A 23,286-nucleotide genomic window follows, 5' to 3' on the forward strand; every position below is an offset into this window, starting at 1 on the left:
CTCGAGCGGTGCCACGCTGTGGGTCGGTGGATCGTGCTGCCCAGTGTTGAATTGGTGCCCTCGTCCATGGGCGGTCGAGCAAAGACAGCAAGTGATGAACGTCACAACACGGGTGGTAGCATTATGCAGCTTAGAGGTTTTACATCGAGTGCATCTTGAGCTCGAGCTTGAAGAAGGCGACAAGAACGCGAGCGCACTCAAGATACCGCCGACGAGCACCGGGAGCGCGTAGCCCATCGGCGACTTGACGAGGATCGACGAGAAGATAAAGTTGAGGAACTGGCCGAGGCAGTTGGCCGAGTTGAAGGCGCCGGCAAACAACCCGAGGTTGTTGTTGGCGCCGAGGCCAATGACGTGGATGATCGTCGGCATCACCAGCGACGAGAGCGCGCTCTGCGTCGCGCAGCACATGACGATGATGAGCATGTCGAGCCACACGATCTTGGAGAACGCCATCGCAATCAGCAGCGTCTGCGGGATGATCGCGTACGTGAGCACGCGCTTGGCGCCAAACTTGCGCACGAGGAGCGGCAGGATCGCGAGGAAGAGCAGCGAGACGCAGTTGAGAATCGTATCGGTCGTGCCACTCGCGAGGCGGACGCCGTCGTTGAAGTTTTGCTGCGCTTCCGTGCACGGCGGGAGGTCGTCGTGGCCGCACTTGTCCGCGCCCTCGGACGACCCGCCCTTGACGACGATGCCAAAGAACTGGCCCTTCGCGCCCGTGTACGCGGTCCAGCCGTACTGAATGAGCACAAACATGACGGCGTAGACCTTGAGGAGGCTCGGGAGGAGCTTGATGCCGGTCCAGACGGCCGAGAACGCCGCGCGGATCTCGTCCTTCTTGTTGACGGCGACTGCGGGGACGTACGGCGTCTCCTTGACGAAGAAGCAGACCGACATGGTCGTCACGAGCATGATCACGATGAGCATCGCCATGAAGGGCTTGATCGACTCGTGGGCAGCGCCGAAAAAGAGAATGTAGCCCGAGACCGCAAACGAGCCCGCGATCGAGTAGGCGCCACCGATCGAGGCGGCGGTGACTTGGCGATCGCCGGCAAAGTCGGCGATGATGAGACCCGCGGGGACTTGCGTGACGTTGCACGTAATGTCCATCCAAATGTAGCAAATCACCGTGAAGAACGTCGTCCACTTGCGCGAGACGGGGAGGTTCTTGGCGTAGTGCTCGGTGAGCTGCGACGACTTGGTGTCGCCGAGCGCCTCGCCAATGTCGACCGTGTGCATCATGATGAGCCAGCAGAGGGCGCTCGTGACCGCACCCCAAAAGAGGTACGGGCGACGACGGCCGTACTTGGACGTGCAGTTGTCGCTGAGGACACCGACAGTGGGGGCGACGAGGAGACCAGTGGTCGGTCCCACCAGCTGGACGACTTGGACCCACGACGAGTCGAGAAGAATTTCAAGGAGCGGGCCGAGCGCGGCCCACTGCGCCGCCCACGCCATGTTCATGGCCATCTTGGGCGCGCAGAGAAGCACCATGAAGAGGATCGAGCAGCCTTCGACGGGCGCGGCCGCGGTCTCTTCGCCGGCTTGCTTTTCGACGTCATAAATGTCCTTGGGCGTGGTCACGACTTCGTAGTCGGTCGCGGCCTTCGTATCGGCCATGGCGGTTTAGGATCGAATTGGAAAATGAATCCGTCGTGCTCGCTCACTGCAAGGAGCCCCAAGAAGAGAGAAAGGACAGAAAGACAGCCTCTAGGATTGACAGAAGCGCGCGAATAGAAAAGATCGTTGCCTGCGTGACTTGGTGTGCGGAGCGTTGTCGCCACCCAGGTCAACTAGGTGCCTGCAAGGCCGAGTTCAACGTAGGAACGATTGCATGCTGTGCAGCGCAAGTCGCCAACGGAATCCTTGATTTAGTAATCGCTTCGCCTCGGACCTCGGAAAAGGAGGTTGCTTGTACAGGCGCAGACAGGCGCGGGCGCGCTTCTATAGCGCAAATGCAAGCCCACGATGGTCCTTACAGGAACACTTCAAGCGTGGCGCGCCGCCATCACGTCACGCGCTGGGAAGGAGACCAATCACGATCAAAGATACGCCTCGGCCCATCAACGTTCGGGGTGCAGTGCATCGATTGATGCAAACATATGGCGCCAAGATCCTGTCTCGCGACAAACGGCAACTTCAAGTTGAAATTTCAGGAGGTTTCCGGTCCATCGAAAAGGCAGCACCATCGCCACCTACCTGCCAGAAGAGGCTGGTGACGACGGGCTCTTCCATCCTGTGTTTCAAGTGATGAGGTAAAGGAAGAGAATGCGACCCGACTGGGACATGGGTATTGTTCCGTTTTGCCTCAAGCAACGCCTGTCGACCGAGTCGGCAGTCACGGGTGCGAGCACTGCGTCGGCAATAGACACGTTATCGATGTGGACTCAACCAGCGCACGGGTTTCTAGGTGCGACCCAGGAGAGATAACTAGGTGCGACCCAGGAGAGATAACGCCATCGCTCCATGGTGTACTCGAGCACACATGGATCGGTGAGCACTCTAGACCAATGTAGTGGGGCTGCCGAGGGTGAGGTGCGCTCCATATTCGCCTTTGCCCGCCCGGTCGTTTCTCGCTGGTAGGTGTTGACATGACCAGCTGGCCTTGGACCAGATTTGGTGTCGCTCACATTTTCTGGTCTCTTGACTTGTGGTACTGGGTACTTATATCTAGCGCAACCTGCAGACGCAACAACGAGCTAGCGTGAGACGAGGTGTATTCAAACGAATGGCTGGTCGACGCCAGCCCCGTCGATGGCGGCCAGCGCTAGCGATCCGCCCGCGTCACGAGGACGCCGACGCTACTCCGGCGCCATCACGTCTGCCGAGAGAGCTCACTGCGAGAGCAAGAATGCAACGATTTGACCGCCGTCGCCTCCGCGACATGTCGTGGGTATATTCCCAACGGTTTATCGCAGAAGATCTCGCGTGTCGAGGTCGACCGCGACTTGATCGTGGTGCTCGATCGCGCTTCTATTGCCGCGCAAAAGCCTTCCAACGCCGGCATGCCCGTTCGCAGCGGCTTCTTCGACGGCATGGACGGTAACAGGCGCGCCGGCGCTCCGCAGTCGCACGATCAACGCGGTTTCCGCAGCCGCCGCGTGGACGACGCGTGCGCATTGCGTCTCGACGTGCGCCTCGTAGAGGTACGCTATGCTTTCGGCGCACGCGTCTTTGATGGCAGCGATCATCGCGCCAATGGCCCAGTGCTCGCCGAGCAGACTCGTAGCATAGTAGGCGCTCAGAGCTTGGAGCTGCGCACTGTCGTTGCGCTGCGCCACGATAGCTGGCAGCTCGTGGCGCCAGCCGTGTCGACGAACCGCGCGCCCGCGCTGCATCAAGATCGCGCGGTGCTGTAAGAGATGCGAGGCGATGAGCGAGAGGTTGTAGAAGACCGCCATGTCGATCGCATTGTCCGAGAAGAGGTCGGCGCACGCGAGGATGCGCTCAACCGCAGCCGCGTCGCCCTCGTAGATGGCCAAGTGCAAGACAAAGCGGGCTTCACGGTCCGTCTCGGAGAAGAGGAAGAGCTCGCGCACGCTGAGCGTCGAGACGCTACTCGTCGGCTGCGTGAGCCGGCTCGCGACGTGGCGGCAGAGGTGGTACCGGCCGTCGGTGGCCGCGTCAAAGCCGACGGCCGTCGCAAACTCGACAAACCGGCTGCGCACGCACTCGTAGACGCCACGCTGGTAGCCAAAGACGAGCGCAGCGATCGGCGGCAGCCCGAGCACCGTCGAGGCGAAGGACGCCATGCTGGTCAGTTTGAGAAACGGCGGCGCGTGATTGGTGCGGGTGATCAAGGGATGCGCTGTGATTGGCGGAAACATCTCGACAGCTGGCGTTGTCTGTTGTGCATTGGTGGACAACCTGTGCCTCCCGTGCTATCCATGACGCATTCGCCGCGAAATGCAAGTTGCTACAGTATCACCCCTGCGGCCCTAGCTCCTCCTGCAACGCCAGGTCGCCCGTTCTCTGTACCAAGTCCGCGTACGAGTTGCACGAGATGGGCAGCGTTGGTTAGAGCGCGCTTTATTCGACGATTCCTGCCTACAAGTTGATACCTCGATACGAAAGCAACGCTCGGCAACAGGTTGCCGCTTATAGTTCGTCCTTGCCAAGGCCGAGTTCGGCCATGATGTCGTCGTCGTCGTCGTCCGCAAAGCTCTCCAATGTCGCGTCTTGGCCGTCCCAGCCGGTCGTCTTGGCGATCTGGGGCAACGTCTCGTACGGGAACGTCGACTGGCGACCGGAGAAGATGCCCTCCAAGTAGGACGCAATCGAGGTCGAGTCGAAGGCCGCGTGCATGACCGAGTAGCGCTGCTTGTCCAAGTTGATGGCGAGGACCGACGGGTACCCAAACGTGAGCCCGAACGCCTCTTCGAGCGCCGCTTGGTTGCCGCCTTGGACCCACGCAAAGCGGAACGGCTTGCCGCGCACGAGCTTGGCCGCGCTTTCGACTTGCGCCAAGTAGGCCTCGCGACCGGCCTTGCCGCCGTCGATAATGTGCGGGAGGAGCGCGAGCACGCAGATGGCCTTGCCCGCGCAGTGGTCCAAGAGCACCTTTTCCGACGTGACTTCCGGCAGCTTCATGCCGCCGCCGAGCGTCTCGAGCTTCTGCAGCGCATACGCCGTGATGCCACTGGCCTGGCGCGGGCCTTGGTAGTCGGTCGCGTCCGAGGCCGACGCCGCATTCGGGCCAAACACCTTGATCGTGGGGAAGCCTTTGATGCCGTACTCGGCCGCCTTGGCTTCGTGGGCCGTTGCGTCGAGCGCACCAAGCTTGACTGAGCCGCGGAGCTCGGACGCTGCCTGCTCCCACTCGGGCGCGAGCGACTTGCAGTGACCGCACCACGGCGCATAAAAACTCGACAAGCCACACGTCGCCGCTGTTCAAGACGAGCTCGTCAAACGTATCATCCGTGAGCGTGACAACGTCCGAGGACGACGACGACGACGGCTTGGCCTTGGCCTTCTCGGCCTTGGGCTTCTTCTCAGTCTTGGTCTTCTCCGCCTTGCCCGAGAGACGGGCCTTGGCGAGCTTCGACGCTTCGCGAACACCTGCGTCGACAATGGCCTTGGCCGAGCGCTCGCCTTGGTAGTCGACCGGCGCGCGCTTGTTGTCGCCAAAGATCTTGATTGTCGGGAAACCCTGGACGCCAAACTGGCCGGCGAGGCTCTTGTGCTCGTCGCAGTCGACGGCGGCGACGTTGACGATGCCATCAAGCGCCTTCGCCGCCTTCTTCCACTCGGGCGCGAGGCTCTTGCAGTGGCCACACCACGGCGCGTAAAACTCGACGAGCCAGACGCCCTTGCCTTCCTACGCGCATGCATCGTCGTCCATGGGTCATGGGAGCAGGCGCGAACGTACGATGACTTCCTTCTGGAAGGACTTGGGGTCAAGATTCTTGACGGCGCCCGCCGACGTGTAGAAGCTCGAGCCCGCGAGGCTCAGCGCGCACGTGGCAGCGAGGACGACCAAGGTCAGGAGCTTCGTCGCCATTTTCCAAAATACCGTCTTGGGCGACCCGTGATCGCACCGGTAGCCACGACGCAGGATGCCATTGGTCAAAATGCACTGGATTTCCATGTTTCAACCAATGGGCGCGGTCTGTCGCCGCACGCGGCTAAAAACACCCCACTTTCTAGAAGCTCCGATCTTCCCTTGTTGGATCCAAGTTACCGTTGGAGCTTGAACCGATTTTGTCAAGGAATGCTGGAACGGAGCATGTCGTCGCATGCCACATGCGTGCGTCCGATGAATTCCACCGAAAAAAGTACGATGGGACCCCTCAATCCTGAACTGGTTTTCAGGAAAGCCACTTATTTTTTGACTTGCACTGAGTATGAGCAAGGACTCCACAGACGACGAAGGCATTTCGCTTCACCGTGGCCTCGGACGTCATGCTTGTGAGCCCACTTGCCACACAACTGTCCGTGCCACACGACTGTCCTTACGGCCAGACCGCAAAGCGCTGGGAAGAGTCCGCCGAGCACATGTGTGTGATCCACGGTGACCTCCTCACGGTCATCAGGCGCCGCCGGCGCTTTGACGACCTTAGGACGGCCCTAGAGAACGATCGAGAGGCACGACGAGGTGTTGGGCGAGAATCGCGACGAGAGGGAATGCGAACAGGGCGTCGTCCATGACCGGTCCAAAGCGAAAAACTTCTGCACGTTTGCAAAAACATCCGAACGCGCCACTTTTCATCATTGAGTTTTCTGGAATGTCGCGCGCCGAACAATCCTGAATTCCACCCTTGCAAAAATCGCTCTACCGGTATAGTCAGGACTAGTTCTGATAGTACGATCCAACCCTGAACGGGTTTTCGGGAAAGCCATTGTTTTTTGACTTGCACTGAGTATGACCAAGGAGGCGCCACCGACGACGAAGAAGGCCTTTCGCTTCACGGTGTCGTCGTGTGGGCTCACGAGCTTGGCCTCTTTGAGGAGATCAACGTCCGGGCCACACTCGGACGTTGATCTCCTCAAAGAGGCCAAGCTCGTGAGCCCACACGACTGTCCGCACGGCCAGACCGCAAAGCGCTGGGAAGAGGTCGCCGAGCACATGCGTGCGATCCACGGTGACCTCGTCAGCATCGTCGGGTGCCGCCGGCGCTTTGACGACCTTCTGACGGCCTTCAAGAACGACACTGTCAACGCACTGCGCGCCTCGGGTACCGAGGAGGACGTCAAGAAGCGCGACGAGCTACTCCACGACATCGCGGACCTGGTGCGTCGTTCTTGCCCTGGCGCGCACTTACAGGTCCATGTAGATGGACGTCCGAGCGAAGAAGAAGAAGGGGGCAAAGGAAGACAAGGTTGAGAGCGACGGTCATCGCATGCGTGCGGCAGCGCTCAAGCGCAAGACGACCGACGGCGACGACCCGGAAGAAGGCGAGAGCGCGGAGTCCAAGAAGAATAGGAACGAAGGCTTCGGCTCGATCAAGGACGTGGCGTCTGTTGTCGCCGACTTTACATCTATGATGGAGTCTTTCAACAAGCTCAGGGAAGCCGAAATCTCTGCGAAGAAGGAGGAACTCGCAGTGGCCCATCGTCGACTTGAGCTTGATCAGCAACGGTTCCTGCTTGAAAAGCAGAGCGCGAAGCACGGTTCCAGTTGGAGCGATGGGAGCGGGAGATCCAGCTTGAATCCATGCGTAGCAATATCGAATTGATGCGCTCTCTCAAAAACAAGCTCTAAGCCAACGCGATCAATTCTTAGTCGATACAGGAGTCGTCGACGCTCCTAGACCGTCTTGTGGAGTCCTCGGCCGCCGTGGCGGACCAACGTGGCTCGACACTTGGTCTCCTTGCTTCACACAAGTACGGGTCTTGGGCAGCAGTACGGCAACAGTGTAGTTGGTGCACACACTACTGCCAAAGCGTCGGCCCACCTTGGACTGAAGCAATCATGGTGGCGTTATATGATGAGGTACCGCGTCCGTGCGATTAGCATAACTACATGTGGATTCCTCAAGTTGAATCTACTACTGGTCGATGGACTTGCTTGGCTCGTCCTCGGCTCCTCGGTGGCGTTTCCGCAGTCGGGTGTCGACTGGTGTCAGTACTTCGCAGAGCATCGAGAGCAGGTCTTCGTCCGGCACGAGGCGATTCCACGTGTCAATTTGATAGTCTTCGTCGCCTTCGTTGTCCGTCGACCGCAGCGTCGTGGCTGGAATCGCGCCGACAACCCCGAGCAGCTCGATGGTTCGGGGTCGCAGCGCAGGACACAGCTCGTCGTTTTGGCGCGTGCTGCACTTGGCGCAGAGGCATGCTATCGTCAGCGCCACTCGCAGCGCCGTGACGTGGTCGGTGTCGGGCGACAGCGGTGCCTTGGGCAGCCCGAGCATCGCCAGGGTCGAGGCCACCACGAGCCGGCGCATTGCATCATCGAGCACATCGAGTTTTGAGAGCTTCGCGAGCAGCGGCGCCAGTAGCTGTTGCTGCAGGCTCTTTGGTCGTCCGAGGAGGCCCGACACGATGGCTTTGGCCAGCGATAAGCTCTTCTCCGGTGCCCACGTGAGCGTAAACTCCAATGCCTTGCACGCGAACGCGACGCGTCGGCCGTTGCAGCCCTCGTCGCCACCCGTCGATCCGATGGAATTCGGTGGGAACGAGTAGCGGGTCGTCTCCAAGAGCACGCTGGGTGCCCGCAGCACCATCGCGGTCAGCGCTGCACGGACGTCATTGCGCCATGTGTATGGACTCGTGACCTCTGCCACCGCGCAGATGGCGGCAATGATTACGTCCCCCGACGCTAGCCACAGCGGCGCGTCGTCTACAATGTCACCGAGACGGTCCGGACAGTCGGTGACGACAAGAAGCAAGCGGCCCGTCATCGATCGAAGGGAGGCGGTGCGTCGACTGCAGCGCGTCTTGTCAAACAACAGCTTAGCGTACGGTGCGAGTGGTATGCGCGGGTCGTGCCGGCGGGCAAAGGCGAGTGCGGGGGCCAGCACGGACGCGCCTGGCATGCGTCCTCTCATCACGAACTCCACCAGGTCCCGCGGCAGCAGAAACGAGTGGACGTGGACGACAAGCGGTGCCGGTAGCTTCGCCGCCAGAGGCTGGCGCTCGGCGACGTCGAGCGATGTCAAGTGCGACTGCAAGAGCAATGCGTGCTGGAGCAGCGTCATGTCTCTGTCCCCGTCCCGGTTGCCGTTCAAATCGGGCACCTTGGCGTCGACGAGCGCCACAAAACACTGCGAGACGAGCTCGATCGGATGCGACAGCACCGGGCAGACCGGGTCCTCGCTGCGGCCGAGTAGACTGGCGAGCCATATGTACGGCAGGTCGGACGAGGCATGTCGTCTGCAAAAGTGCTGCAGCGCCAGCGACAGCGTCGTCCAGCCGTAGCGTTCGCCGCAGTGGTATAACAGTGGTCCCATTGTCTTCGCTGTCATCCGCGCGTGCACTTCGCATTGCGAGGCGCGGTGCAGAAAGGTCGCGACCAAGTTTGCGTCGTTTAGCTGCAGCAAGAGACGGAGGAGCCGCGTGGTGTACGGCGTGTGGGCGTCGTTCTCGGCACTGCAGACGCGGCAACGGATGGCGTGGCCAACGTCGGCCTCGGCGCTGACCATCTCGAGGACTGCGTGGGCCATCGCGGTGGCGTCCGTGTACCCTTTCATGTCACTCGGCTCGCCCGCGATCGCACACCCGAGGTCAAAGAGCGCGATCTGGTGCCGATAGAGCCGCAAGCGATGCGTCTTGGGCCAAAAGACCAGCGCGAACGGTCCATGGGCAAACTTGGTATGGATCCAGCCGTCCACGTCGGCCCACAGCACGTCGCCTTGCATGTGCGTCGGCATGGTCGTGCCGGATGGAAACACCGCCTTGTCCACGTACCAGCTCTGCACGCCGTCCATGGCGCAGCGGGTGCGGTGCGCCGTGACGGACACGAGTGCAACGTCGAACGCGCCCGAGTCCTCAAGCGCGTCGAGAATGGCTGCGTCGACGCCGCGGAGGTTGGCGACGTCCAGCGCGGCGCGCGAGAAGACGTGGCCGAAGCGATAGGCTCGGGACAGCGGGATGCCAATGCGGGCGTGGTACTGGAACGTCGTTTGCGCTAGCGCCTTGAGCGCGGCGACCGCCTTGCTCGAGCGACTTGGCATCGCAGGCGACGTGTAGACAAGCGAGAAAACAAGGGTTGCGCAGACGCCGCTGTAGATGGGCTCGGCGTGGGCGTAGCGGGAGCTGTCAAACACGACCCACGCTCCCGATGGCAGCGCCTCGGCGTGCGGCACGCCGTCGTCACGCAGTAGTGAGAGATCGCCGCCACTATGTACGCTTGGGAGGGGCACAAGCAAGGTGCTAAACGCACCGGCAGGCGGCGCCGCGACCGCAAAAGCATCGTCATGCCCCGTCGCATCGAGCGCCAAGTGCGACAGGACCATGCGGAACGGTGCGCGGAGGGCGAGCCGCGTTGCGACGACCGAGCGTACATCGGTCTCGAGCTGTTGGAGCCATTCGGCGTTGGAGATGACGAGGTCGGTCGATGGAAGCAAGGCCAGGCGTGGCCAGGACGAGGTCGGGCAAAAGGCAGCAGCGTTCTCCAGCGGCAACGCGAGTGAAATGCCCTGCACTGAGAGCTGCGGGGCGATCGCTGGCAGTGCGTGGCTGCAACTCGGGCCAAGCGGGACGCCAAGTGAGCGCAGCGCGTCGGCGTAGCTCTCCAGCACGACCACCATGGATCCGAGTAGCAACCAATAGCGATGATGAAAATCGTCGTGTTGGACCATCATTCTACATTTTGCCCTGTCGCAGCACCGGTTTGCATTGCACCACTTTACTCACCGGCTCACTCAGTGACGCTCCCTCACAGTGAACGTACCGGTATGCTTGACGTAGTGGGCGTTGTCATGTGATCCATAGGTGCTCTGTGCTATCGTAACGTCTTTTTGTGGACGAGACCGCAGTTTCATTTGCCAGTTATCTCAACTTGAATGACTTTCTACTAACGTTCGTGCAAACGGTAGTACAATGTACTAGTACGGCATAACCACTCACTCTATCGTGCGGTCTCTCGTCTCTTGTGGCCACGCGCCGGCGCATCATGGACGACCTGCATGCACTGCACGGCGACCAGATCTGTCGACGCGATGCTTCAAGTTTGACAGGATTCGACCACGCTCGGGCCCTCGTACCGCGCCAGCCTTGCCCAAGTACGCTTTCTCTTTCCCAAGGCAAGAAGCGATGGCCCCAACGACAACACTTTGCCGAGATGACAATATTGGTAACGTTATCCGCGCGCTCGACAGCAAGACGCAATGAATTGCCGTTCGGGCATGGACAGTCAATGGCCAACGGTCCAATCACATCGCGCCATCTCTGATCTTTGAACTTCGTTGTCGCCACCCTTCCTCATGGCCACGCGCGAAGGCGGAGGCTACGCGGTCGACGGCTGTGGCCTTCCTGTACGCGCTCCAGTGGCGCCACGTGACTGCGACGGCGCCGGACGGCAGAGGTGCGGGGCAGAAGATCGGCGGCAAAGTCGGGATAGGGGATCCCCGTGGATCCAAGCACGTGATTGGTCGAATCTGGCGGCAGATCCAGCCGGCCATTCATTTTTGGCTTGAAGTAACTATACCTGGCTACACCGGCGCGTAGTCGGTGGTCATTCTCCAAAGACAACACGATGGCCGACTTTGCCCCGGAGCAACTGGAAGCGTGCTTGCTGCAGCTGACGGCCAGCAACACGGCGACGATCAAGGAAGCCGAGGCCATCATCAAGGCGTACCTCAAGACGCCCAGTTCGGTCACCGGCCTCGTCCTGCAGATCCAAGGCTCGGCCCACGTCGCCGTGCGCCAGCTGGCCGCGATCCTCTTGCGCCTCAAGGTCTCCAAGCACTGGGCCAAGCTCGACGATGCGACCCAGAACGGCATCAAGCAGACGCTTCTGACGCGCATCATGGAAGAGTCCGAGTCGGTCGTCAAGTCGGCGGTCGCGCGCCTCATTGCGCAGCTCGCCCGCGACCTCGTGCCCCGCAACGAGTGGCCTGACCTTTTCGCCTGCATCGAAGCGTGTGCCTCGAACGCCAACGCGTCGGCCCGCGCGCTCGCGATGCTCCTGCTCTCCAAGCTCAACGAGACGATCGGCGAGCACCTGTTGCAGCACTTTTCGACGCTCAAGCGCCTCTTCCTTGGCGCGCTCCAGGATGCCGAGATCAAGGTCCGCATCGAAGCCATGCACGCTGCGTGCGGCCTCGTCGAGTTCCTCGAGAAGAAGCAGGCCATCGAGGTAGACACCTGACATCCACACCGTCCTTTCTCACATTGCTCTTTGTACGATTCTAGTTTCAGCAGCTCATTGAGCCGATGCTCCAGGTGCTCCAGGCGTGCATTGCCTCGAACGCCGAGCTCGAAGCGTGCGAGTTTATGGACGTCTTCTCGGAGCTCGCCAAGTCGCCGTTCCCGATGCTCACGAAGGCCCTGCCCCACCTTGTGACGCTCCTTCTCAACATCTTCGTCGCGGACGGTCTCGAGCCCAGCACGCGCGCGGCGGCGTCGAGTGCGCTCAACGCCATCATCGAGGCCAAGCCCAAGGCGCTCGCCAAGGCCAACCTCGTGCCGCAGATCTTTACGACCATGCTCAAGCTCATTGCGTCCGACTCGCACTCGGCGAGCGGCATGTTTGCGACGCTCCTCCAGGAGGACGGCGAGGACGACGACGACGAGGACGAGCCCATCACGCAGCTTGCGCAGCGTACGCTCGACTTCCTCGCCCTCGACGTCTCGCCTAAGACGATCAACCCGATCGTGCTCCAGTGCACGCAGGAGTGCGTCCGGTCCGCCGACCCCAACATGCAAAAGGCCGGCGTCCTCGCGCTTGGTGTTGTCTCGGAAGGCTGCTCGGAGTTTCTCTCGACGAACGTCAAGAGCATCCTCCCGTTCATCTACGAAGCCGCGGCCTCGCCGCACGCGGCGGTCCGCGAAGCCGCGTGCTTTTCGCTCGGCCAGTTTTGCGAGTACCTCCAGCCCGTCATCCAGAACCACCACGCTGAGATCGTCCCGGTCGCGCTGGCGCTCCTCGACGACCCGTCGCTGCCCGTGAAGGCCACGTCGTGCTACGTGCTCGAGGTCTTTACCGAGTCGATGGAGCCGAGCGAGATCTCGCCGTTCCTTGCGGCGCTCGTCGAGAAGCTCGTGGGTCTCATCCGCGCGCAGAAGCCGTCGATCCAGAAGCTTGCGATCTCGGCGCTTGGGTCGGCCTCGGTCGGTGCCAAGGCCGAGTTTGCGCCGTACTTCCAGGGCGTCTGCGAGCTCCTCCAGCCGTTCCTCGGCATCACGGACCCCAAGTTTTACTCGCTCCGTGGCACGGCCATCGAGTGCCTCGGCTACCTCGTCGTGGCCATGGGCGCCGAGCGCTTTGGCGCGACGCTGCAGTCGATCATGCCGTACGTCTTCCAGACGATCGCGCTCAACGACGTGGAGCTCACGGAGCTCAGCCTCGGCTTCATCATCAACACGTCCAACATTTACAAGAAGGAGTTCCTTCCGTACGTCGAGACGTGCGTGCAGGCGATCTTGCCGTGCCTCCAGCCCGAAGACGGCATCACGATCGTCGGCGACGACGAGAATGGTGTCGCCCAGGGCTTCGAGTCGGACGACGACGACGACGACGACGACGGCAAGTGCACGCTCAGCATCCGCACGGCGACGCTTGAGATGAAGTGCCGCGCGGTCGAGTGCATTGAAGCGCTCGCGTCCAACATTGGCGGCGCCTTCGACGTCTTCGTGCCCAAGCTCCTCGAGGGCTTGAGCCTCCTCGTCGACTACATCCACGAAGACGTGCGTGGTGCGGTCGCCGAGGCCTGCGCCGCGCTCATTGTGTGCTCGTTCTACGCGGCGACGCCGGCGGCCGAAGAGAACCAGGTGTGGGTCCAAGGCCAGGTCGACGCGAGTCTTCTGCACCCGCGCACGAAGGAGCTCCTCGACAAGCTCACGCAGGACGTCTTCCTCGAGTTCCTCGAAGACCCCGAGAAGATTGTCGTCGAGCGCACGCTTACGGCGCTCACGACCTTGTCGGCGACGATCGGTCCGATCGTGACGGCGCCGTACTTTGAGCAGCTGCTCACGATCGCGCAGGCGATGACGCACGCGCACATTTGCCAGGACGGGTACGACGAAGCCTCGGAGCACGACGAAGACGAAGACGACGAGGACCTCGAGGGCGGCAGCGTCCTCGACAACCTCACGGAGCTCCTCGGCTCGATGGCCAAGTGCTTTGGCCCGGCGTTCGACCAGCTCTGGTCGCAGCTCTTCCCGTTCGCGGTGCAGTACGCCAACGGCCCGCACCCGGACAAGGACCGCGCCGCGATCCTTGGCTGCTTTGGCGAGGTCCTCCCCGAAGTGCAGAACCTCTCGTACGTCCCGACGGTCCTCCCGCTCATGCTCAAGGCGTGCGCCGGCGAGAACACGTCGGTGCAGCGCAACGCAGCGTTTGCGCTTGGCATGCTCGTCAAGATGTCGGGCGCGTCGCTGGCGCCGCAGTACCTCCAGGTCCTCCAGGCGCTCCACCCGCTCTTTGCCAGCGAAGAAGAAGGCGTTGTTGACAACGCGGCGTCGGCTGTCGCCAAGATGATCATGACGCACCCGGACAGCGTGCCCCTCGACGCGGTCATGCCCGTCTTCCTCAAGGCGCTGCCGCTCAAGGCCGACTTTACCGAAACCGAGTCGGTCTTTACGTGCCTGCTTGGCCTGCTCCAGGCGCAGAACCCCGTCGTGCTCAACGCGATGCCGCAGGTGGCCGCCATCTTTGCGCAGTCGCTCTCGGAAGACTCGGACGTCGACGACGACGTCCAGGTCAAGATCCGCGCCTGCGTGCAGTGGCTCGTCGCGACCTTCCCGGACCAGATGAAGGCGATCGTCGGTGCCATGGACCCGGCGGCCCAGGCCATCCTCTCGACCTGCGTCTAAACACATTGGAAAAGGGTCGCGTGGCTGTATTTAGATTTTGTTAATATATTGTCTATACGCTTGGCACAATCATCACCCATGTAAGCAACTAGCACATCGACAAATATTGTCTTCATGTGTGGAAAATATTGCAACGTCTTTCGAAACAAACCAATTGTAGGACGCCAGTGAAAATCGATACTACACCATGCGTCACCGTCATCTTCTTCATTCATGGATTCATTCTTATTTACGCAAATACACAGTCGCCTAGTGCTTGCGACGCTTCGGAGGCGGGCCGCCGTGCTTACTGCCGCTGCTCTTGGACTTCTTGTTCTTTTTCGGTGCTCGTCGTCGCTCTCCTCTTCCTCGCGCGCCTGCTTTTCGTGGCGCATGAGGTCCGACGCGCGCGCCTCCTTCTCGAGCTCCTCCCACGTCGGCCCATCGTCCTCGTCGTCGTCTTCGTCGCCCGAGCCCGCGTCGCTCGACTCGTCTTCATCGACCAGCGACACATCCGAGTCCGAGTCGTCCGAATCGTCGTCGTCGTCGTCATCGTCGTCGTCGCCCGAGCCATCGGCTTCAAACTCCGACTCTTCTTCGTCGCTGCCGTCTTCGTCGTCGTCGCTGCCGTCCATCTTGAGAAACTCCCAGCCCGCGGGCTTCGGGACACCGTCCTCGTCCGTGTCGAGGTAGAATCGGTCGTCCGACTTGATCGTCGCCATGATCTGCTTCCAGTTCAAGTTGGCCGTGCCTTCGGTAAAGCAGATGTCGATATCGTCGAGCCACTCCTTGATGCGCTCGAGCTCTTGCGTCGAGATGGCCGAGACGCGCACCGGCAAGATGTCAAAGTTCTTGTGGATGAACACCATATCAAAGTTCTTGGAGCCAAAGAAGACACGTTCGAAATGCACGTGTTCGACGTCGTCGAGGAGCGTGATGAAGAACGGAAACTCGGTCAGCGACACGAGGCAGTGCACCGTTGGCTGCAAAAGCACCATCTCCTTGAACGGCGTGCCCGAGAAACCGAGCTCTCGGTACGGAATGTCAAACGTAATTGTCTTGTCGACGCGCTCGCTGACGCTCTCGACCTTTTGGCAAAAGTCCTTGAACGTCGTGTTGAGCTTCTCGCGGAGCGCGCGCTCGCGGCCCTCCTCGTCGAGCTCGTCCGGGTCGTACATGGACCGGCGGCGGTTGTCCAGCGCTTGAGACGACTCGATGACCTCCGTGTAAAACTGCACGTCGCGGTGCTTCTTCTTGCCAATCATAATGTGGTGCTTGAGGTGAAAGTGGATGAGCACGACGAGCTCATTGTCGCACGGCTGGAAGATCGCGTGCTTGATGTTCGAGTACAGAATGTCGAGCTTTTGGTTCTTGTTGGTCGTAAAGCGGAGACCGTTCTGGTGCGCTTCGAGCGTCCCCGTCGTCTTGCGCCCGCTCAAATGCGGCCGCGCACTCAGGTCGCTGAGCCGCGGCACGCGGCGGTCGCGCGTCAAGATCAAGTCTTCTTGCACCACGAGGTCCGACTCTTCCTGCTCTTGCTGCTCGCGCTGCTTGACGCGCTTCTGGAGCTCCTTGATCAGCCGAAACTGGTTGTTGAGGTTGTGCGCGTCCGTCGAGCGGAACCCGAGCTCCTTGATAAACATGAGCGACGGGTGCTGCGCGACAATGGCCTGCAGCGCCGGCGACGCGTCCTTCCCAAGCGTCCCGCCAACGCCCGGGCAGTGAAAGTTGATGCGGAGGTACGTCGCCTTGTCCTCCTCCGACTTGCTCACGTTCTTGATCGTCGAGATGTGGAACGGCACGGCGACGCCGTTGATGGGCACAATGACCGCTTCGTGGCGCATGTCGACCGACACTTGGCGCGGACGCAGCTCCGGGTACTGCGACGGGTGCTTGTACGCGACGATCGCGTGCTTGTCCGAGCGCTTGCCCGTGACCGCGTCGCTGCTCTGCTCTTCGAGCCGGCGCATGGCTTCCTCGCGCTTGCGCTTCATGAGCTCGGCCTGGTGACGTTCGCGGCGCTCCTGGTCCGTCTCCTTGCCTTCGAGCGCGCGCTGCTGGTCACGGAGGCGCGACTGCAGCACATTGTTGCGCGTGCTCACGGCGCCGCCATTGTCGTCGTCGTCGAGCTCAGCGGCCTCGACCTTGGTCGGCACCTTATTCTTCTTCGACTCTTTCGATGGCTTGCTCGACGAGTCCGTGTCCTCAATGTCGTAGTGGATCTTGCCCCACGTCTTTGGCACCTTGGTGAGCACCTTGTTCTCGTCGGCCGAGACCGTGATCGTGTCGGCGAGCAAAATCGAGTACGTCTCGGGAAGGTGCTTTGGGCGGTTGTCGCCGAGCGGGATGTTGTGGAAGCCAATCGCAACGTTGAACGCTTGGCCCGCCTGCACCAATTGGTGGTTCTTGGTCGCGAGAAGCATCGACGACTCGCGAAAGTCGAGACCAATGCCAAAGCCGAAGTTCTTGTCAAGAGCTTCGCGAGCTTGGGGTTCTTGGACTCGACAAACTTGGTCACCTTCTCGACGACTGACGAGATCTTCTTGCCCGGGCGGAGCTCGGCAATGCAGAGCTCTTGCGCGTCCAAGAGCAGCTCGTACGACCGCTCCATCGACTTCATGGGCGTGATAAAGTACGTGCGCGCCACGTTCGAGCAGTAGCCTAACCATCGAGTAAGCACATGTGGAGTGTGGAATGGATGGACGCACCCTTGTAGCGGGAGCCCAACGAAGCAATGATGACGTCAAACTTGAGCGACGACGAGCTGCTTTGCGCGCTCGGACGCAAGTCGTACGTGCCGCCCGACTGGATGATCGGCGAGTAGCACGACTCAATGTCGTCGGGGCTCAAAGCGACCTTGATCTTGCCCGGGTCTTCGTAGATACCCTCGATCTGCGCGCTGAGCACGTCGTGCTTGACCTTCTTGTCTTCATCAATGATGCTCTCCATGTCTTCGATAAACTTGAGCTGGAAGACCTTCTTCGTGAGTGCGGCTGCCCAGCGAATGTTTTCCTAACACATGCATTCTGTGAGTGCGCCTGTCCAACGGTACGATGCTGCGTACAAGCTCTTCCGTGGCCTTGATGCGGAGCGCGGCTTCGATCCCCTTGGAGACATCGACTTTTTCAAAGGCAGCGGCCTCGACTTCCTTGAGAAAGAGCTGGACGAGGTCCCCTTCCGGGTTCTCTTTCGCGAGGACGCCGAGGCGCTTGCCGGCGCCGGACCCTTGCAGCGCCTTGATAAGCGTCTCGTAATTCGCCTTGTTCCCATCGGCCTTTTCGCGCTTGAGGAGCTCAAGCTTGATGTCCGACGTCGCGTTGCCCTCCTGGATGGCTTCGAGCATCGCGTACTTGCGGCCGCTCGTCAAGACGTAGACCGTCGACTGGGTAAAGACCATGAGCGTCTCCGGGAACTCGAGAAAGCCCAAGAGGTAGAACTGCATGATGGCCGACTTGCGGTACCCGCTGTCATCGCCGTTGGGCTTCCCAGCGAGCACGCAGAACGCGTCAACGGCCGGCTCGCCCCACTCGGGGTTCTTCGCATCCTACCCAAGCATGTGCATGAGCCGTCGGTCGCTCCATGGTCCCGCGCCATCTCCAAGGCGCATGGAGGAAGCTTGCTCGCCATACCTGCCAAGACGCATAGACGTTCTTGAGGCGCCGGAAGAAGAGGTCCTTGTCCAGCTGCGGCTCGCCCGACATGCTGCTGCTCCTGTGCTCCTGAACCGGAAATGGGTTTTGTTTGGAGGGAAACTTCACAGAAGCGCTCCGGATACCTATCCGGATTCGATAAGCGCGGTCAACTTGCGCACCACACATTCGCCGGCCCCTCGCGCCAAGATCGGGCGCACGGCCGGTCGCCACGGCGCGCGCTGGCATGTACAGCAGCATCGCATAGCGCATGCTTTGATCTATGAATGCATGGGTCTCTTACTGTTGGCTCAGGCGGCGTGCAGGGCGAGGCGGGGCCAACGTCAGAACTGCTAAACACGTCGTTGACAACGCAAGGCAGCTCTCGAGGCCGGTCGCGATAGCATGACACCAAGCATCCAATGCTTTGCTTGGGATATGTGCAACTTCTAGTACCTGGTAGGCACACGGACTTGGTACGACCACTCCTCGTCATCGACAGCATGACCGCGCTGTGTCGGGTCCTCTGCAATGGCACGCACAGTTGCAACCCAATGGTTGCAACCACCCTGGTGACGACGCGGAGGTCCCCTCGTCCGGCTGTGTCAGTAAGCAAGACCGTCGCGAGCAACTCGTTCATAAAAGCTCCGACGCGGCACACCAACAGACCAGGACGCTTGGACATCAACACGACGACGAGGCTGCGTGTTCTCGTACGTACCAAACACGTTTTAGTCAATCCTCAAAGCTTGTTGTCGTCCTTGAGTGCGCGGAGAACCATATCGATCTGATCCATGGCTTCTTGGAGCTTGAAGACGAGCTCTTCGAGCTGCGCCACCGTGCACGTGAAGCGCTCGTACGTCAACGCGCCCGTCGACGCCGCTTGGATCGTCAGCACAACAAAGTAGAGCGGCTCGTGGATCGTGCCAAAGGTGCTGGAGCGAATGCAGTAGTCCAGCCGCCACGAGACGTCTACCACCCGGTCCAATCGCAAGCCTACCACGTAGTTATGCCGATGGCGGCGCCGGCAACGTGCAATAGATGTACCTGAGACGGACGCCAAGGACTGCACCACCGGGATCGCATCCGATAGGATGACGCAAATGTCTTCGACAACGTTCTTCTGGAAGCCAAGTTCGAGGAGCCAGCGACTGGACTTTGCTCTCAGAACGAACTTTTGGCTCCAAGCATGTCGTTTGTACCTGTTGTTGTCCTTGGACAAGTTTTGCTTGGCCATGTCTGCCACGAGAATGCAAGTTGCAGCGTACGCTTCTTTGAGCGCGCGGGCTTCGTCTACATGGAGAAACGTGGGTTCCCTTGCTCGATCCCGACGTCGTCATACGAGCGCTCGCCGGTAGAGGCAGCAGATCACCGAGGTCCAAGGAAGCTGCATCCTGGCTGCCAATCTGCGTGCCAGCCACGTGGAAGAGCTTCACGAGTGTCGTCGCGGGTAGTTGCACAGCCGCGTGTTGGAGGCTCGCCTCCACGGCGGCGCTCAGTGGCATCACGAAAAAGATCTGGCAACCGGACGCCACCACTGTAACCGGATACAAAGGATCTTCCGCCGCTTTGAGAGCACAAGCTTAGAGGTGATTCTGCAGCTCGTTCAGGAGTGATGTGCAGGAAGCCCAAGGCGCTCCAAGCCCCAGCCAGGCTCGTGGGGATGGTCGACACGGCAAGCAAGCGCGTTGTTGTGGGAGTGTGGGTTCTATCATACAATAGGATATTTTATGGCATCTCGCTATTTGTATGGAATTACACGTAACTGATTAAAATGACAATTTTGAACGACCGACATTCTGGTTTGCTATCCGGATACGGGGTGTGTTTGTCAATCGGCAAATATGTTTTGGAAAAAGAAGGACGCAGCGCCGACTCCGAAGCGAGCCGCCGGCCGACCGACCGCCAAGGCCGACGACGGCAAGTGCTTCATGGGCTCCGTCTCCATGGCCTCATCCGCGCCTGTAGACTATGACCTCGCGCAGTTTGGGATCAAGACCGTGTCAGACAAGGATGTCCAGGCGGATCTGGCCAAGCTCATGGCCGAGATTCAAAGCGACACGAGCATGGACGGTATCAACCTCGGCGACTCGGACGATGAAGAGGCCGCGATCATGCGCGAGATTCAAAAGATGGCGCCGTCGGCGAACCTTCAGCACGCGCTCTCGCTCGGGAGCAACGTCTCGGACGACATGGGCGACAGCGACGTCGACGTCGACGACCCGCTCTTAAACGCAGAGCTCCATGGTCTTCTCGGAACAAAGCCACCGAGCATTGAGAGCGAGCGACAGCGATTGCAAGCACTCGTCGACTTGGAGCGAACGAAAGCGCTCGAGCTCAAGCGCCAAGGGCTGGTTCCCGAGGCCCTCGCCGCCATGCGCGAGATGAAGGCGTACCAAGCGCAACTCGACAGTCTGCTGCTGCCCGAGGTAGACTCTTCTGCGCCCGAGGTGCACACAGTCGTTGATGATAACAGCAGCCTTCAAGTCCCGGATGACGACACGAACAATCCCGGATACGACACGTTGCTGCATGGAGCATCCTCGACGCCTCGAGAAAGCCTCCTGAAACAAGCCAAGAAGCTGCGCACCGAGATCCACGCGCAGAAGCTTGACGCGCTCGCACTCAAGCGCGAGAACCGCGTGCCGGAGGCGCTCGCGGTCTTCCGCAATGTCAAGGTGCTCGAGGCGTCGCTCGCCGAGCTTGAAGCCTCCTTGGTCGCAGCGCCCGAAGAGGCGCCTGCGATCATCGCGGAAGAGGTTGAGCTGCCGCCCATGGTCGATGACAATGAAGACGTTCAAGTCACGGACGAGGACTTGGACGATCCATCGTTCGATGCGGAGCTTGCCAACTTGCACAAACCGGCACCGGCGTCGGTACCGATGCAGCGCGACGCTGCCGACGAGCTCATTGATGCGTTCGAAGACAGTGACGACGACGACGACGACCAGGACGCCGACAACGATGCACACGCCACAGGTTCTTGAAACGTCGCTGTCCGACCAGATTGCGGCGGCCAAGGCCCTCGCCGTGCAGCTCAAGCGGGACGGGCGCATTCCCGAAGCTCTCGAGCAACTCCGACGAGCCAAAGCACTCGAAGCGACGCTCGTCCCCGAGACGACGACACCCGGTCCGTCGCCGGCGGAAGTTGCGCGACTGCAGCAGTACGAAGCGGTGGAGAAGGCGCTCGTCGATGCAGCCAACGCGAGCATGCACGCCGCCAAGGATCTCCTCGCGACCGACCGCGCCCAGGCCATGGCCCAAGTCGAACAGGTCGGTCGTCAAGAGAGCACAAAATCCACTGCGGCTATATCTGTAGCGCAAGTACTATACCACTGCACTCGAGACGCTGCGGGAGGCCCGGCGCGACCCGCTTCAGCCGCCGCCGACACTCGAGGTTGTGCGAGAAACGCGACTTGTCGAGCACGTCAACAGTGCGGTGCGACCAGATGCGATTGTTGTCGCGATCCCGGAGCTCCGGTCCACGAGTCCCGAGGCTAAAGACGTCTTTGTCAAGTTTTCGCTCAACGTGCCGTCGTCGAATCCGCACGAAGGCGTGACGCCGAGCGCCCACGGCAGCTCGAGCGTAAAGTTTGGAGCCGAGTTTACCTTTCCGATCGCGCGCAGTCGCGGCCTCCAAAAGCTCGTCGAGCTGCGCAAGGCCCAGTTTGAGGTGCTTACGACCGCGGGGTTTTGGAAAGCGTCCGAGTCGCTCGGCCGTGGCTCGCTCAACCTCGCGCCGCTCGTCAAGACGTCCGAAATCAACTGCTGGGTGCCGCTCATGGCCAACCGCCGACCGTGCGGCGTTGACATTCACGTACGTCTGTGGATGCGGATCGAGGTGTCGATGTTGTTTTAGGTGATCTTGCGCCTGCGGACACCCTTGGGTGGCCCCGAAATGCGGCCCGTGCACAGCGAAAAGCTCGTGGTCGGCCCATACCCACCTCGGGAGGTGCCGGCGGCGGTCCCCGAGCCACCTGTAATCCCGGCAGTGTCACTTGTCGTCCCAGCAGTCGCTCCGGTTGAGGGGCCGACGACCAGCGTAGCGCTACCCAACGACGAAACGGACCCGCACAGCCTTGACAACATTGTGAGCTACGAGGTCATGACCGACGAGGTAGCCGCCGTTGCGTTGTCGATCGATGGGATGGGAACGTGGGTGACGTAGGTGGAGCGCATCACCAAGCGACTCGAGGCAGGCGCGGTTCCCGAGCTCGTTGATCGCCTCGAGAGTCTCCAGCTCAAGCGCCAGGTATGCACCACCGTTGTTGTGCAACTTGAATCACTGTACTGCGACTAGCTCTTTGAGATTGAGATTCAGTCGGGCAAGCTCAGCCTCGAGATGTACGTGGCACGTCTCCAAGAACGCATCGCGCTCGACAATCAATTGGCGCGGTCCCTGTACAAGCAAGGTAGGTCACGTGACGCCATCGATCGACATGCATAGCTTAATGTTTTTTAGGACAAAAGGGCGACGCCGCCCGCGTCATGCTTCGGGTCAAGATGATGACAAAGGAGCTCGAATCGGCATGAGCGTAACAATGACGACCGAGCATCGGCAGCGTCTCGGCGTTCTTTTCTTATTGAGATTGAAGTTGCTGGCTCTTGATGAACGTCCGTCGTTGCTATTGCAAGACGGTGTGAGCGGACGTTCGTGTTATGAGAATTCATTTGCTTTATCTCTTTCTGTGTTGAGCTGTATTGTATTTTTTTCCTCGTCGAGCCACTTGAACATCATGGTTCCCACGAGCAGGGTGTCGTCGTTTTGATTTAGGTGAAGCCTAGGGCCGGTAAGCCATCGAACAGAATTTATCTAGCATTTAACAGTGTGTCGAAGTAATATTCGCAGTGGTTCGGGTTCTGCTTGTAACGTTATTAGAGTTGTGGGCACTAGTTTGGGCGCATGGTATAGTTGAGCTTTGTGCACTAACGTTATCATTAGACCAGTGTTGGAATCGAGCTGCAGGTGCAATGAGGTTTGATGTACACTACCCAAATGCAAACAAACACACATTGGTTCAAACACTGAGAAGGGTGATAGCCGCGTCCACTGATCGAGTTGGAACGACTTGGACTCCCACCGGCGCGAGATTTCAACTACTAGCATCGCCATTGGGTTCAACAGCACGGCAGGGATTTCCTGTGAAAACACATAATATTTTTCTCAAAGGCATTGACCTACGCCCCACCGTGCAGCAACACAAGAATCGCCAAACCGAGCCCGGAAAAAAAGTCGCTTAAATTTGGAACATCGATAGAG

At 60.2% G+C, this 23,286-nt stretch overlaps 8 protein-coding genes and 1 pseudogene across 9 annotated transcripts; 3 read left to right on the top strand and 6 right to left on the bottom strand.

Annotated features, from left to right (window-relative positions):
- Positions 1-139: 139 nt before the first annotated feature.
- Positions 140-1,623, bottom strand: SPRG_06027 (hypothetical protein; annotated as a pseudogene; the record flags this gene model as incomplete). Its single annotated transcript has 1 exon — positions 140-1,623.
- A 1,541-nt stretch (positions 1,624-3,164) lies between these two features.
- On the bottom strand, positions 3,165-3,755 carry SPRG_06028 (hypothetical protein; the record flags this gene model as incomplete). The annotated part of the gene is made up of 2 exons (XM_012344594.1): positions 3,165-3,289; positions 3,324-3,755. 2 exons carry the CDS (start codon positions 3,753-3,755, stop codon positions 3,245-3,247), a joined length of 477 nt encoding a protein of 158 aa, XP_012199984.1. The 3' UTR covers positions 3,165-3,244.
- Positions 3,756-3,997: 242 nt separating this feature from the next.
- Positions 3,998-5,503, bottom strand: SPRG_06029 (hypothetical protein; the record flags this gene model as incomplete). The annotated part of the gene is made up of 3 exons (XM_012344595.1): positions 3,998-4,812; positions 4,853-5,320; positions 5,372-5,503. The coding sequence occupies 3 exons, from the start codon at positions 5,501-5,503 to the stop codon at positions 4,102-4,104; spliced, it is 1,311 nt and encodes a 436-aa protein (XP_012199985.1). The 3' UTR covers positions 3,998-4,101.
- Positions 5,504-6,364: 861 nt separating this feature from the next.
- SPRG_06030 (hypothetical protein) lies at positions 6,365-7,204 on the top strand (the record flags this gene model as incomplete). The annotated part of the gene is made up of 3 exons (XM_012344596.1): positions 6,365-6,733; positions 6,777-6,958; positions 7,165-7,204. The coding sequence occupies 3 exons, from the start codon at positions 6,365-6,367 to the stop codon at positions 7,202-7,204; spliced, it is 591 nt and encodes a 196-aa protein (XP_012199986.1).
- Positions 7,205-7,490: 286 nt separating this feature from the next.
- On the bottom strand, positions 7,491-10,201 carry SPRG_06031 (hypothetical protein; the record flags this gene model as incomplete). The annotated part of the gene is made up of 1 exon (XM_012344597.1): positions 7,491-10,201. Exon 1 carries the CDS (start codon positions 10,188-10,190, stop codon positions 7,491-7,493), a length of 2,700 nt encoding a protein of 899 aa, XP_012199987.1. The 5' UTR covers positions 10,191-10,201.
- Positions 10,202-11,083: 882 nt separating this feature from the next.
- On the top strand, positions 11,084-14,496 carry SPRG_06032 (hypothetical protein). The gene is made up of 2 exons (XM_012344598.1): positions 11,084-11,740; positions 11,797-14,496. Exons 1-2 carry the CDS (start codon positions 11,138-11,140, stop codon positions 14,416-14,418), a joined length of 3,225 nt encoding a protein of 1,074 aa, XP_012199988.1. The 5' UTR covers positions 11,084-11,137; the 3' UTR covers positions 14,419-14,496.
- A 151-nt stretch (positions 14,497-14,647) lies between these two features.
- On the bottom strand, positions 14,648-18,098 carry SPRG_06033 (hypothetical protein; the record flags this gene model as incomplete). The annotated part of the gene is made up of 6 exons (XM_012344599.1): positions 14,648-14,667; positions 14,726-16,862; positions 16,904-17,058; positions 17,106-17,409; positions 17,462-17,941; positions 18,027-18,098. The coding sequence occupies 6 exons, from the start codon at positions 18,096-18,098 to the stop codon at positions 14,648-14,650; spliced, it is 3,168 nt and encodes a 1,055-aa protein (XP_012199989.1).
- A 621-nt stretch (positions 18,099-18,719) lies between these two features.
- Positions 18,720-19,263, bottom strand: SPRG_06034 (hypothetical protein; the record flags this gene model as incomplete). Its single annotated transcript, XM_012344600.1, has 2 exons — positions 18,720-19,022; positions 19,074-19,263. The coding sequence occupies 2 exons, from the start codon at positions 19,261-19,263 to the stop codon at positions 18,769-18,771; spliced, it is 444 nt and encodes a 147-aa protein (XP_012199990.1). The 3' UTR covers positions 18,720-18,768.
- Positions 19,264-19,870: 607 nt separating this feature from the next.
- SPRG_06035 (hypothetical protein) lies at positions 19,871-22,559 on the top strand (the record flags this gene model as incomplete). The annotated part of the gene is made up of 7 exons (XM_012344601.1): positions 19,871-20,902; positions 20,952-21,299; positions 21,346-21,843; positions 21,886-22,143; positions 22,195-22,278; positions 22,327-22,438; positions 22,489-22,559. 7 exons carry the CDS (start codon positions 19,871-19,873, stop codon positions 22,557-22,559), a joined length of 2,403 nt encoding a protein of 800 aa, XP_012199991.1.
- Between the last annotated feature and the right edge of the window lie 727 nt (positions 22,560-23,286).

Source organism: Saprolegnia parasitica, assembly GCF_000151545.1.
Source record: "Saprolegnia parasitica CBS 223.65 unplaced genomic scaffold supercont2.18, whole genome shotgun sequence".
Taxonomy (NCBI): domain Eukaryota; phylum Oomycota; class Saprolegniomycetes; order Saprolegniales; family Saprolegniaceae; genus Saprolegnia; species Saprolegnia parasitica.

Coding starts and splice junctions, on each gene's coding strand:
- SPRG_06032 (XM_012344598.1), top strand. CDS start 11,138: ATGGCCGACTTTGCCCCGGAGCAACTGGAAGCGTGCTTGCTGCAGCTG. Junction 11,741..11,796: donor AGAAGAAGCAGGCCATCGAG/GTAGACACCTGA, acceptor GTACGATTCTAG/TTTCAGCAGCTCATTGAGCC.